Raw genomic sequence first — 11,967 nt, 5'->3', positions numbered from 1 at the left:
TGAAAAGACCTTGAAAATTAAAATTAAAATTTGAAATTTGTACTATGTAAGATTTTTATTCAATATGATTATGATTCTTTTATTGCTTTTAATAGTTTATTAGATTCATTGATGTGTTTTCCACACCTATCAAATATTTAACCTTTTATTCTTTTAGTTTTTCAATGAAAATTAGGTAAAAGAAACACAAAAAAAATTACCTAATACAATAAAAAATGGTTGGTTCACAATTTACTCAAAATTAAATAAATACATAAATATATGCCAAAAACTTACTTAAGGTGTATATAATTCACTAAATTTTAATTAAAAAACAATCAACAATATAAATTATTATTTAGAAATTATAGTAGTCTGATAAATATATAACTTTTTATATAATTTTTTATTTTATTAAAAAAATACTGAATTTGTTGTTTACTTCAGCTGAGGTTTTCACATTTCCTTAGTTTCCAAGAATCGTCTCTCTCTCTATTCTCTCCATTCTCCAATTCCCAAATCATCATCATCATCATCATCAGAAGAAGAAGAAGCAAAGATGTGGATGGAGATCATCTGCGGTCTCGTCCTATACCAACTCGTCCGCCGTTTCTTCTCCGATGACGAATTCGCCGACGTCGAGACTTCCGATTCCACCGCTCTCTTCTCCGTTGCTCACAGGTTCCCTAATCTTCGATTCTCTATTTACCTATCGAAGATTCAACTGAATCTGATTTTGAAAAATTCCATTGATTTTACAGACTCGAGAAGCTTTACGGTGGAAAGGCTTTTGTAGGGCTTCGAATTCCAGATGCCGATACTAGTTCTAGACAGGACGTTGATATTGTTCTCGTCACTAAAGATGAAGTTTTTGTGGTTGCTGTGAAGAATCTATCTGGGATTGTTACTGTAGCGAGTGATGGTAGCTGGGTTTGTGAAGGTGGCAAGCATCATCATACTACTGAGACTTACCCTGATCCTGTAAGTTTTGATTGGCCTTTGTTTTGTTTGATTCTTTGTGCAAACCATTACACAATGCTTATATAGATTGAATATCCAAAGATTTGGTGTTGTTGTGTGTGATTTTCTGTAATTTGATGTTCTAGATTGAGAAGGATATATGAAAAGACTATTGCTGATTACATTTAGAGGGTTATAGGGGTTTTGCTGATTACACGAATAGATCTGGACACAGTGAATTTGTTTTGTTTGATGCTTTGTGTAACATTACACAATTCTTATATAGATTGAACATCCAAGGATGATTTGTTGTTGTTGTTGTGTGAGTTTCTGTAATTTGATGTTCTAGATTGAGGTTAGAGATTTTGCTGATTAGTGATTACACGAATGAAGCTGGACATAGTGAATGTGTTTTTCTTGTCAAAGCAAAGTTGAACTGCATCATCCATCTATGCAAAGTTGAACTGCATCATCCATCTATGGAAAGCTGAACTGCATTATTTATCTATGCAACTTAGTTTCTAACTTGTGGAATCTTGTTTTCTCTCAGCTTGCTGAGGTCAAGAAACAAGCTTCAGTTCTTGAATCATATCTTGAACAGAGGGGTGTTACTTTACTAGAAGGAAATCTGTCTTGCAAAGTTGTGATTCCTAATCCAAGTTTTCGGTATGTATTTGTTATCCTTACTACCATCAATATCGTCATGTTTGCCAGAGCTAGCAAGAAAACATCACTTGTTATTATTACAGAACATCTTATAGTGCGTGTGTGGGCATGGCCATCTTAGTCTGGAAAGACATTCATTATTTTCTTAGTGGTGCATAAAGATATGTTTCTGTTTTTTTCTTTTCAGTACAATTCATGCATTCCCAAGTGAGGTAATTACCTATGAAGAGTGGCAACTCATGAAACCAGTATCAAAAAGCAAACTTTCTGGTTGGGTCAAAGGCGCATTCAGCACAGGAAAAGAGATGCAGGAATCGTCGCATCAAAAAACTAATTTCATCCTTGGCACAGCACCAATGTGGGATAGGTCATGCTCATACCACTTATTATTATTGACATTCAGTTTATATTGTGTTTGAGTTGCTGAGAATTTTAAGTTCTCTTAAACCCTTGATAAAGTAGCTGTGTTCAAAGAGTTTTCATAAACTGCTGATTATGCTGCAGATTGGAGCTTAAAAGTAGCAAAATCGTGTTAGGGGAATTCCTCGAGTTTAAAGGAAAGCAGGAAGATACCGCCGCTTTAAGAAACATCAAAAGATCAAAAGTCGACCGTATCTCTATTCAGAAAACAAGCATGTTTGGATTAGGTAATTTCTCTTTAGAACTTGATATTATTTGTTTGCATTTGCTTTCGCATTCGCGTGTGTAACTAATTTAATAATGATTTGGGTTGCAGCTCCTTCGAGGTTGCAGGTTCTGTACTCGTATAGGGACTATAGAAGTGAAGGCAGTTCCGGGGAAGAGTCTAAAGAAGTGACTGTCCGGTCCAGCACCGAGGTTATGTTTCAGCTAAGAGACTCAACAAAGGTGAAGAAATTCAAGCTATCGTCACTCGTTTCCATTTCACTAAGTGCCTAACTGTGAAGTGAGTCTACTACAATTCAGGCAGCGGAAGGTTGTATAAATATCTGTACTATGTTAATTGCAATTTCCATGACAGAAGTAAGTTTATTATTTACAAGAGTATCAACCTTTTTTTGGAAATGCTTTCTTCTTATATTATAAGCTAAAACCATCGACGACACAATGAAAAGCAACCTCAAAGCGTAAAGCTATATCCTGATATATATATCTTGAAATGCTTTCTTCTTTTATTAACTTGTGTGATAAATCCGTCATTGACATAATCTAGTTTTGTATGATGATCTAATTAGAATAATCAATCACATGTTTTAATCTAATTTTTGGGGTGTTTTAAGAAAACAAATAAGGTAAAAAGAAATATAAATTATTATAAAAATTAATTTACATATTAATCTCATTGAGAAATGTTATATGTACAATTACCATTTCCAAAAAAAAAAAAAACCAAATATTTTTCTTACTAATAATTGTTTATACAACTTACTAGTTACTTACCCGTGCTACAACACGGACTCATACTTTTGTATCGGCCAATTGATTAGTATTTTAAAATTGAGTGAAAATTAAATGCATAAACTACCAAATCGAACAAAAATTGCAAGTATAAATTAAAATATTAATCGGATGACCTAAGTTTTTATCCATATAAAAACTTATTTCAAGAAACCCACATGTCTAGTGTATGCATTCGCCCCATTTGAATTTACGATACCCGTGAATAATGGGTATATCAATTAAAAAATGAGTTATATTCTATATATAAACTAGGTTTGGACCCGCGGTACACTGCGAGATAAATTTTACATATTATATTTTAGTTTACACTGTTTTTACGTAAGAGTTTGTATACAAATTCAAAAATTCTTTTGAGTTTAAATAATTATTTTAGTTTATATATTTCTTATAATTTATAATTTTTATAGTTTAAATAAACCTATAATTTTTTATAGTTTCGAACCCGCGGTTGCGGTTTAATTTTTATATATTATATTTTAGTTTACACTGTTTTTACATAAGGTTTTGTGTATAATTTTAATTATAAATAATTGTGCTTATTTGATTTTGCTTATATATTTCTTATAATTTAAATGTATTTAATTAATTTATCATTTTGATTTGATCCATGCTTGAGACTAGGACTTAAGGGTTTCTATAAGAGCTAGGACTGATTCTGGAATGCTCTTCATTAAAGAGCTCTACACAAGATTTAATGTTGATTCTAGAGTTAAATATATGAATAATGTTGTGTCTGATGACTCTGCTTCTGTAGTCAAGAAACATATACTCAGTGTTCCAGTTAACAGAATAATCTTAGCTAGTGGATAGTATCATCAGGCAACAGAGTAAGTATTGCGGTAAGTAATAACGTTTCTTAACCAGTAGCATAGTGCTTTTAACTACAAAGCCTTACATGAAAACGCTTCAGAAACTGAAAAAACTTGGTGGTGTTTTGGACATTCACAACTCTAAAAGAATGTTAGAATAAAGGAGAAACAACGACAATTCGTTCTGGATAAAGTAACCCTGCTTCTATACAGAATCTTGCAGATTATGAATGAAATGTTCAAAATCCTTGCGATACGCTAAAACCATCGACGACACAATGAAAAAACAACTTCAAGAAGAAGAAAAAATAAGAGAACAAGATCAAAGGGCAGTGTCTAAAGTCATAGACAATCTAAATCTTGATTTGGTAGCCATGTGAAAGCATAGATCAAATATAGAGCCATAGGATAAACGTGTAAACCAAGAAAAGCCCTGTCGCAAAGAGATCACCCTCCTCTACTTTTGACTGCTACTGCTTGTACTCTTCTTTTTAAGCAGGTTTCCGAATTTCCGGAGCAAAGGTTTCTTCTTCTTCATCTGTTGTTCCTTTAACAGGAGATTTCCGGAATCTTCAGTGTGGTCTGTTGAAGAGAAGCCATTGCTGTACTGATCCATGTTCTCACTGCCTTCTGCTTTCGACTCAACTTCCTCTTCTACAGAGTCGAGCTCGGTCTCTCTCTCGGGAGATACGTCGCTTTTTTCTATCTTGTAGCTCTCCCACATCTTCAACTCAGGCTCCACAGATTCTTTATCTACTTTCCCTTCTCCTTCAACACTGTGCGGCACCCTATGAGTCATTGCTCTTTCCCCCATCAAATGTTTATCAATTGCTTCCATGGGACTTTCTTGTACCATATGTTCTCTGCTTCTGTGTTGAAAAGGATCAGTCGTTGTCTTTACATCCCCATTCCTAGGACCATTTACTTCGGAAAACTGAACCAAGTCATAATCTTTTCCGATGTTGGTTAGCTCACCGTTTCCAAGCTTTGATGATTCTTCCATTTTCTCAAGGGCGGCAGCTTCCCTGCCTTTAAGTTCGGTTTCTTTGTCAAGTAAACTCTCTTTCAGCTTCGACAACTCCTCTATTTTCTTTGCTGCTAAAGCGTCCTGCGTTTTAAGCTGTTGGTTTTCTTGAGTAACCCTTTGAAACTCACTTTCCTTATCAAGCCAACTTTGCTCTAGATGTAACAACTCATCAATCTTTTTCAAAGACAAAGCCTCTTTGGCCTTAAGCTCCTCGTTTTCATGAAAGACACCCTGCAGCTCGTTCTGCTTATCTATCAAACTCTGTTTAAGATTTGTCAACTCTTCAATCCTCTGGAGGGATGAGGCTGCTTCAGCCTTGAGCTTCTCGTTTTCAACAATTGCAGCCTTCAGCTCCTTTTCTTTGTGACTCAAACTTTCTTTCAGGTCTGACAGCTCGTCTATCGTCTTTAGTGATGAAACTTCCTTGGACTTCAGCTCCTCATTTTCACAGACGACAGCCTGTAACTCATTCTCTTTCACGAGCAAACTTGCATTGAAATTTGTTAACTCTTCTATCTTTTTTTGGGAAAGAGAGTCCTTGGATCTCAAGTCCTCAATCTCTACGACCATATCATGCAACTCATTTTCTTTATTAAGCAGATCCTCTTGCACCTTCGACAACTCCTCAATCTTCTTAAGATATGCGGTCTCCCTTTCTTTGAGCTCCTCTTTCTCATGAATAGAACTCTGGAGGCTGCTTTCTTTTTCAGATAACATTTCATGCAGTTTTGACAACTCCTCAATCTTTTGTAGATACGCAGTCTCTCTTTCTCTCAATTCCTCATTTTCCTGAACAACTGTTTGCAATCTGCTCGCTTTATCAACTAAGCTTTCATTCAGTTCTGACAACTCCTCTGTCTTCTTAAGTAATGTACTCTCTCTTTCTCTGAGCTCCTTACTTTCTTCAGATAATTTCTGCAGATTGGACAAATTATCAGCCAAGGTCCCATTCGCCATTGACAATTCCTCAATCTTCTTAAGATAATCAGCCTCCCTCTCTCTGAGATCCTTACTTTCTTGCGCAATGCTTTGCATATTGGCTACATTATCAACCAAGCTCTCATTGGTCTTTGACAACTCCTCAATCTTCTTCAAATGAGCAGCCTCCCTTCCTCTGAGTTCCTCAGCCTCTTGATTAATGTGCTGCAGTTTGGTCTCTTTATCAACCAAGCTCTCATTTGCCACTGACAACTCCTCAATTTTCTTAAGATAAGCAGTCTCTTTTTCTTTGAGATCCTTACTTTCTTGAACAATGCTTTGTAAATCCGTTACGTTATCAGCAAGGGTCTCATTCACTACTGATAACTCCATAATCTTCTTAAGATAATCAGCTTCCTTTTCTTTAAGATCCTCACTTTCTTGAACAATGATCTGCAATTTGGTTACGTTATCAACCAAGTTTCCATTTGCCATTGTCAATTCCTCAATCTGCTTCACATGAGCAACCTCCTTTGCTTTCAGCTCTTCAGCTTCTTGAGAAACGCTCTTTAACTTGGTTTCTTTATCAACCAAGCTTTCCTTTACCTTCGACAACTCCTCGATTTTCTCAAGTACAGAACCTTCCCATTCTCTGAGGCTGCTGTTCTCTGCCATGACATTCTTTAGCTCATCTTCTTTGTCCAACAAGCTCTCTTTCAGTTTCATGCTTTCAGCTTTTGCTTCTCCAAGTGTTTCCTGTAGATACTTTACCTCCCCTTCAGCTTCTTCGAGATTCTTTTTTAGATTGGCTTCTTCCTCCTTCTTTGCACGTGTCTCTTCTTCACTTTCTTTGAGCAAATTCACCAGCCTGCTTACTTCTTCCTGCAAAGACGAATTTTCTTCTTCTGATTTCTTCACACTGCCCATCAGATGAACCTCTTTCTGTTCCCACCCGGCCTTAGAGTTCTCAAACTCATTCTGGATGCTATCTACAGAACTTTTTAGACTATCAATTTCATTTCTAGCATCCTCAAGCATTTGCTCATACTTTTCATTTGTCTCCTTTGAAGTCAATTTCAAACTTTCAAACTGGGATTCACAGTGCTTGAACTCCTCTTGACATGCCAATAACTTCTCTTTTGCTTCCCTTGCTTCACTAGATGCTTCCTGCAACGCCAACGTCAAGCTCTCCATATCTTTCTTGCTTTTCTCTTCTTCCATCTTACAGCGTTCCAATTCAGATGAAAGTTCTGTCTTTTCATTCAATAGATTCTGAATATTTGATGTTACAGTCTTTTCATTGACCAAGGCCCTAGTTTTTTCCTCTTCAGAGATCTCAAGCTCAGACTTTAATGATTCAACAAGTTTTTCGATGTTAGAAGCTTCTTCTTTTGCGATGCAAACCTGGCGTCCAGATTCCTCAAGATTTGTTCTCTGCGCTTCAATTGTTTTCTCTAGCAACTCTAGCTTTTCTTTTTGTGCAGCATTTTCGGATTTCGTCTCATGCAGCATATGATTACATTCAGCCAGCTGCTTCATAACTGATTCCACAGATTCTGAAGCAGATGTCTTCAATCTATTTGTTTCTTCAACTTGTTTTTCAAGTTCATGAACCTTCTTCTTCCATTCTTCTGCTAAGCTATTAGCGCAAGATTCAGCCATTTTAGCAGCTTCTAGATCAACATGAAGCTGTTCAACTGATTCTTCATGCTCTTTCAAACTACCCTCAATGATACTAACTTTCTCAAGGTCCCTTCTTAACGTTTCAATCTCAGACTTCAGTTTAGACACAATCTCGTTACCTTCAATAGCTTCTTTTTCTTCCTTTGAACCGAGCAATGCCTTTAACCGGCCTAATTCAGAAGAAAGAATCTCAGCCTTCTCAGCATGGATTTCAGCAATCTTCGTCGCTTCCTCAGCATGGCTTAGCGCCTTGTTTTTAGCATCAGCGGTCATAGCCAATTCATGTTTTACCCTCTGAAGTTCTTCTGTGGTAGAGAGGAGAGCTGAGATGTCCAACGCATGCTGACTTCTAATAGACTCTAGCTCGTTCTTTGACGTTGCATCCTTTTTCTGAACAGCTTCAAGTCCAGCCTGTTCCAGTTCAACAGCTCGGAACTTCTCAACCTCGAAACACTCCTCAGCTCGTTTCTGAGCTGCCAATGCCTCTTTAAGTTTCTCATTGGCTTCTTCTACAAGTTTCTCGGATTCTTTAAGATCATCTATGGCTTTAGCTTTGTCTTTCTTGAGCAATTCTATTTGCTCATCAGCTTTCTTTAAATCCTCCTGAATTTGATTCAATTGAGCTTGCAGCTCCGACCCTTTCACCAACCGTGAATGCACTTTCTGAAAATGTCAACGAGTTTTAACAGATCAGCCATTTTTCACAAACAACAACAAACAGAAGCCCATAGTATTAGCTTTATAATAATATGGTAATCTTATAAAGCTAATAAAAAAGAAAAGATTCATGAATCAGTTGGACTAGGATCAGCAACTCACCTCAGGTGTAGGAATCCTCGAAGGCCGTCGATCAGGAGCAGGCTTTGAGTTAACTGTTTGAGGCGAACGGTCAAGCGAAAGACGAGTATTTGGCACGGGGGAAGCCGAATTGCCATCGGATTTAGTAGGAGTAAGTTTAGTTAGTCTAGTAGGTGGTGGTGATGGTTTACTACGAGGAGTCTCCATCAACCCAGTTCTGCAGTAAACATAACCAATAAAAAAAATGTTAACATTAGAAAATTTATGGATCTTACATTCTTACCAAAACAAGAGTCAGTAACTTCCCAAAAATCAAAACTTTCACCTAAGTTGCCAAAATTACAACATTTCACTACACTAAAATCAACTACATTCCAAGCAATTTAGGTTTTAGAGTCTTCAGTCCAAGCAATTCAACACAAGATACAGATCCAAATTGTCAATTCACAGATCATATGCATCTACTAGAGATCATCTCAGATCCAATCGTACTGAAAAGCTAAAGACTTTAATTGAAACAAGATGTGTAAGAATGAGTAAAAGTACTTACTTGGTTCTAGATGCCATTGTTGTAAGAGAAGAGCTTCAAAGAAAGGATGAAAAGAGTGAATGGTTGCTAAATTCTCAGCATTGCTACAGAAGTCAGATCGAGTCAGGTCTTCTTCTTGTTGAAGAGACAGAACAACACATAAAGTCTTGAACTTTCGATTTGGGTTCTTCTCAGAAACTTACACAAAGACTTGAACTTTAGCAAAAGAATGGTAGGAGAAACTAATAATGAGTAATGGGTTGCGCTGTCTCCATAGTGGTCACCCTCTCTCTTCTTTCTTTCTCACCGCTTTTACTTTTTTTTTTTTTTTTGTGTGTGTGTGTGTGTTTTTGAGAAATATATATTATGAAAAAAGAATAATTAAAAGCTGTGAGTGTGAAGTGGACCAAACAAGTTGGCTTTATTTAATAATGGAGGTGAGAATAAATCTCTCTAACGATCTGAATTAAGACAACAGAGTTGAGATCTTTGGGGTTGTGTCATGTGGACTTCATGTGCTCTAAATCAATCATTCTCATTTCTTCTTTCTCTCTTAATGAGATCTGGTAAACTTATTTTAAACTTTAAACACAGTTAAATTTGTCAACATCATTACCACATTTCAACTTTTTAAAAAAACTTTTAATCGAGTATTTAATGTTGACACTAAATAAAAACAAAATTTGGTTTAATCAACAATGGGTTAAAATCTTATTATATAAATCTTGGTTTTCAAAGTCAGCCATCAACAAGATCGTGACATGTGTCAATTATAAACGATAAGATTGACACGTGTCGATTCTAATTTTGTTAATATTTAGATAAAATAGAAATATTATTAACCCTATCGAAAAAGAAATATATAAAATAAATATTATAAAAAATTATATATTAAGAAATTATTAATAAAATTAAACAAATAACCTAATTTCAGTTATGTCAATTTGGTTTATTAATACGATAGGGATTTAAAAATTATAATTAACAAGAATATATGTCGGTTTTTGTTTACATAAGAGATTAAGGTTCAAACTTTAATTTTACAATCAAAACATGTTATTTTTTGGTTTGGGTATATAAATGATAAATGAGAATTATGGTCTATCTTTGTAAATTAAAATTATGGTTAAAGTTTAACAATTAAACGAGATTATATGTCGAAACTTGGTTTTTAAATTTACTAACTCACGTGATCATGATAAGTGTCAAGTAAAACATAAGATGTTGCAACATGATATATCTAATTTTGTTAATATTAAGATAAAATAGATTTTTAAAAAATATTAAAAATAAAATAGATAAAATAATTATAAAAAATTAAAGAGAAATTTTAAGAAATACCCCTTTTGGTGTACCCCTTTTAAAAAAATACCCCCTTTATCTATACATTTTCAAAAATATCCCTGTTTAAATATGAAAAATTATAAACTTTTATATGGTTTATAAGGTACTTCTATATAATAACTACTACTTGGAAATTTGATACAAATATTTTATAATGTTTTAAAAGGTTTTTAATCTTTTTTACAAGTTTTATAAGGTTTTTAAAAGGGTTTATAAGGTTTTTAAAAGGTTTTTATAAGGTTTTTAAAAGGTTTTTAAAAGGTATTTATAAGTTATTTTACGCTATTTATGAAAGATATATAAAAGTTTATACATATATAAAGATAATTTGTGTGTATATTTATAAGTTTACACACATATTTGGATAAGTTTCAATATTTTTAGTGGTTGGTTTGATGAAGTTTGAAATAGGGGTACTTTTAAAAAGTAGTACTAGAAAAATTGTATTTTTGATAAATTTAAAAGTAAAAAAAATTGATATTTATCAAAAGAATATGTGTAAGCTTATATATATAGACACAAATTATCTTTATATGTGTGTAAATTTATATCTATATTTCATAAATACCGTATAAATATCTTTTAAATATTATTTAAAAGCCATATAAAAACTTTGTAAACCTTATAAAAACCTTATAAAAGTCTTACATGCCGTTTAGAACCTTTTAAAATTTTATAAATATTTGTATTGAGTCTCCCAGTAGTACTGATGATCTAGATGTACCTTATAAACTATATAAAAGTTTACAATTTTTCATATTTGAAAAAAAAGTATTTTTAAAAATGGATAGTTGGTGTATTTTTAAAAAGGGGTACAGCAAAAAGGGTATTTCTCAAAATTTCTCTTTCAACTATTAACTTATTTTTGGTTTTGCCAGTTGTAGGTTTTACAATTATAAGGGTTATGTGTTGGTTTGAGTTTATAAATACGTATTATAGTTTAGATTTTATAATTAAACGAGATTATTTATTGGTTTGGGTTTCTAAAAGAGGAGTGAGATTTAGGTTTTACAATTAAATAAGGTTATTTATCAGTTTGGGTTCATAAAGGAAAATTAAGATTTACATTTTAAAAATAAAATAGATTTTGAGTTTAACTAAATAAATATTTTTATTCATGATTTTTATTTCATAATATGTTATATTTGTTTGATTTTTAATTTATGTATGAATGTATTATGCCGTTGAGCAATTTCATTGTCTAAATCATTAGGGTGAATAAAATATTTTCGAAAAATAATATTTTTTTTAGCTTAAATTAAAGATAACAAAAGCTTAATATAATTTATAATATAGTAATTTAAAAATACTTTTTTAAAAAAATATGTAGTTTTTTATAATTCGAATGTGAAAGATTTTTTAATGTTTTCCTCAACGATGCTATAATTTATTTTAGAATCTTTATGTTTATTTGCGTTGTTTATATGAACTTCTGTACAAATGACTATATTTGTATTTAACATCATATTTTAGATTGATGTTAATTTGAAAGAAATTTACCATCATATTAAATAATAATTAATTAATTTTCATAGTCTAAGAATGATTTTTTGAAAATTGAAAGTTAAGAAATAACAATTTTTACAAAATGGTATAATCATTTTTAGAGGATAATTGCTAAAATAAGATTTTTTAAAATATTTTAGCAATATTATGAATAATGGCGAATAGCTCCCAAATGTTTTGGTGATTGTCAGTTTGACATTACTTGATTTTTATAATTAACGTTTAATAACCAGTTTTAAGATATATATACACGTTTATTTGATACTTCAAACCAAATAAAATCTCTTTCCAAATAAAAATAATTTCTC

General features: G+C 33.0%; 2 protein-coding genes across 2 annotated transcripts; one reads left to right on the top strand and one right to left on the bottom strand.

The window, feature by feature from the left end:
- Positions 1-486: 486 nt before the first annotated feature.
- LOC17894282 lies at positions 487-2,649 on the top strand. Its single transcript, XM_023787671.1, has 6 exons — positions 487-660; positions 741-960; positions 1,490-1,605; positions 1,793-1,972; positions 2,110-2,252; positions 2,342-2,649. The coding sequence occupies exons 1-6, from the start codon at positions 539-541 to the stop codon at positions 2,521-2,523; spliced, it is 963 nt and encodes a 320-aa protein (XP_023643439.1). The 5' UTR covers positions 487-538; the 3' UTR covers positions 2,524-2,649.
- Positions 2,650-3,994: 1,345 nt separating this feature from the next.
- Positions 3,995-9,101, bottom strand: LOC17896289 (putative WEB family protein At1g65010, chloroplastic). Its single transcript, XM_006300587.2, has 3 exons — positions 8,831-9,101; positions 8,302-8,497; positions 3,995-8,145 (listed from the first exon to the last, which is right to left on the bottom strand). The coding sequence occupies exons 1-3, from the start codon at positions 8,845-8,847 to the stop codon at positions 4,312-4,314; spliced, it is 4,047 nt and encodes a 1,348-aa protein (XP_006300649.1). The 5' UTR covers positions 8,848-9,101; the 3' UTR covers positions 3,995-4,311.
- Between the last annotated feature and the right edge of the window lie 2,866 nt (positions 9,102-11,967).

This window comes from Capsella rubella, unplaced genomic scaffold, assembly GCF_000375325.1.
Source record: "Capsella rubella cultivar Monte Gargano unplaced genomic scaffold, Caprub1_0 scaffold_2, whole genome shotgun sequence".
Taxonomy (NCBI): domain Eukaryota; kingdom Viridiplantae; phylum Streptophyta; class Magnoliopsida; order Brassicales; family Brassicaceae; genus Capsella; species Capsella rubella.
The sequence above is the reverse complement of the archived record's forward strand: the minus strand, read 5'-3'. Positions and strand labels throughout refer to the sequence as shown.

What these genes read in the sequence shown, in the direction of transcription:
- LOC17894282 (XM_023787671.1), top strand. Translation starts at nt 539, where the DNA reads ATGTGGATGGAGATCATCTGCGGTCTCGTCCTATACCAACTCGTCCGC. An exon ending in CTCTTCTCCGTTGCTCACAG is followed by an intron (nt 661 to 740) that starts GTTCCCTAATCT and finishes TTGATTTTACAG; the next exon opens with ACTCGAGAAGCTTTACGGTG. An exon ending in ATTCCTAATCCAAGTTTTCG is followed by an intron (nt 1,606 to 1,792) that starts GTATGTATTTGT and finishes TTTTCTTTTCAG; the next exon opens with TACAATTCATGCATTCCCAA.
- LOC17896289 (XM_006300587.2), bottom strand. An exon ending in CGAGGATTCCTACACCTGAG is followed by an intron (nt 8,146 to 8,301) that starts GTGAGTTGCTGA and finishes TGACATTTTCAG; the next exon opens with AAAGTGCATTCACGGTTGGT.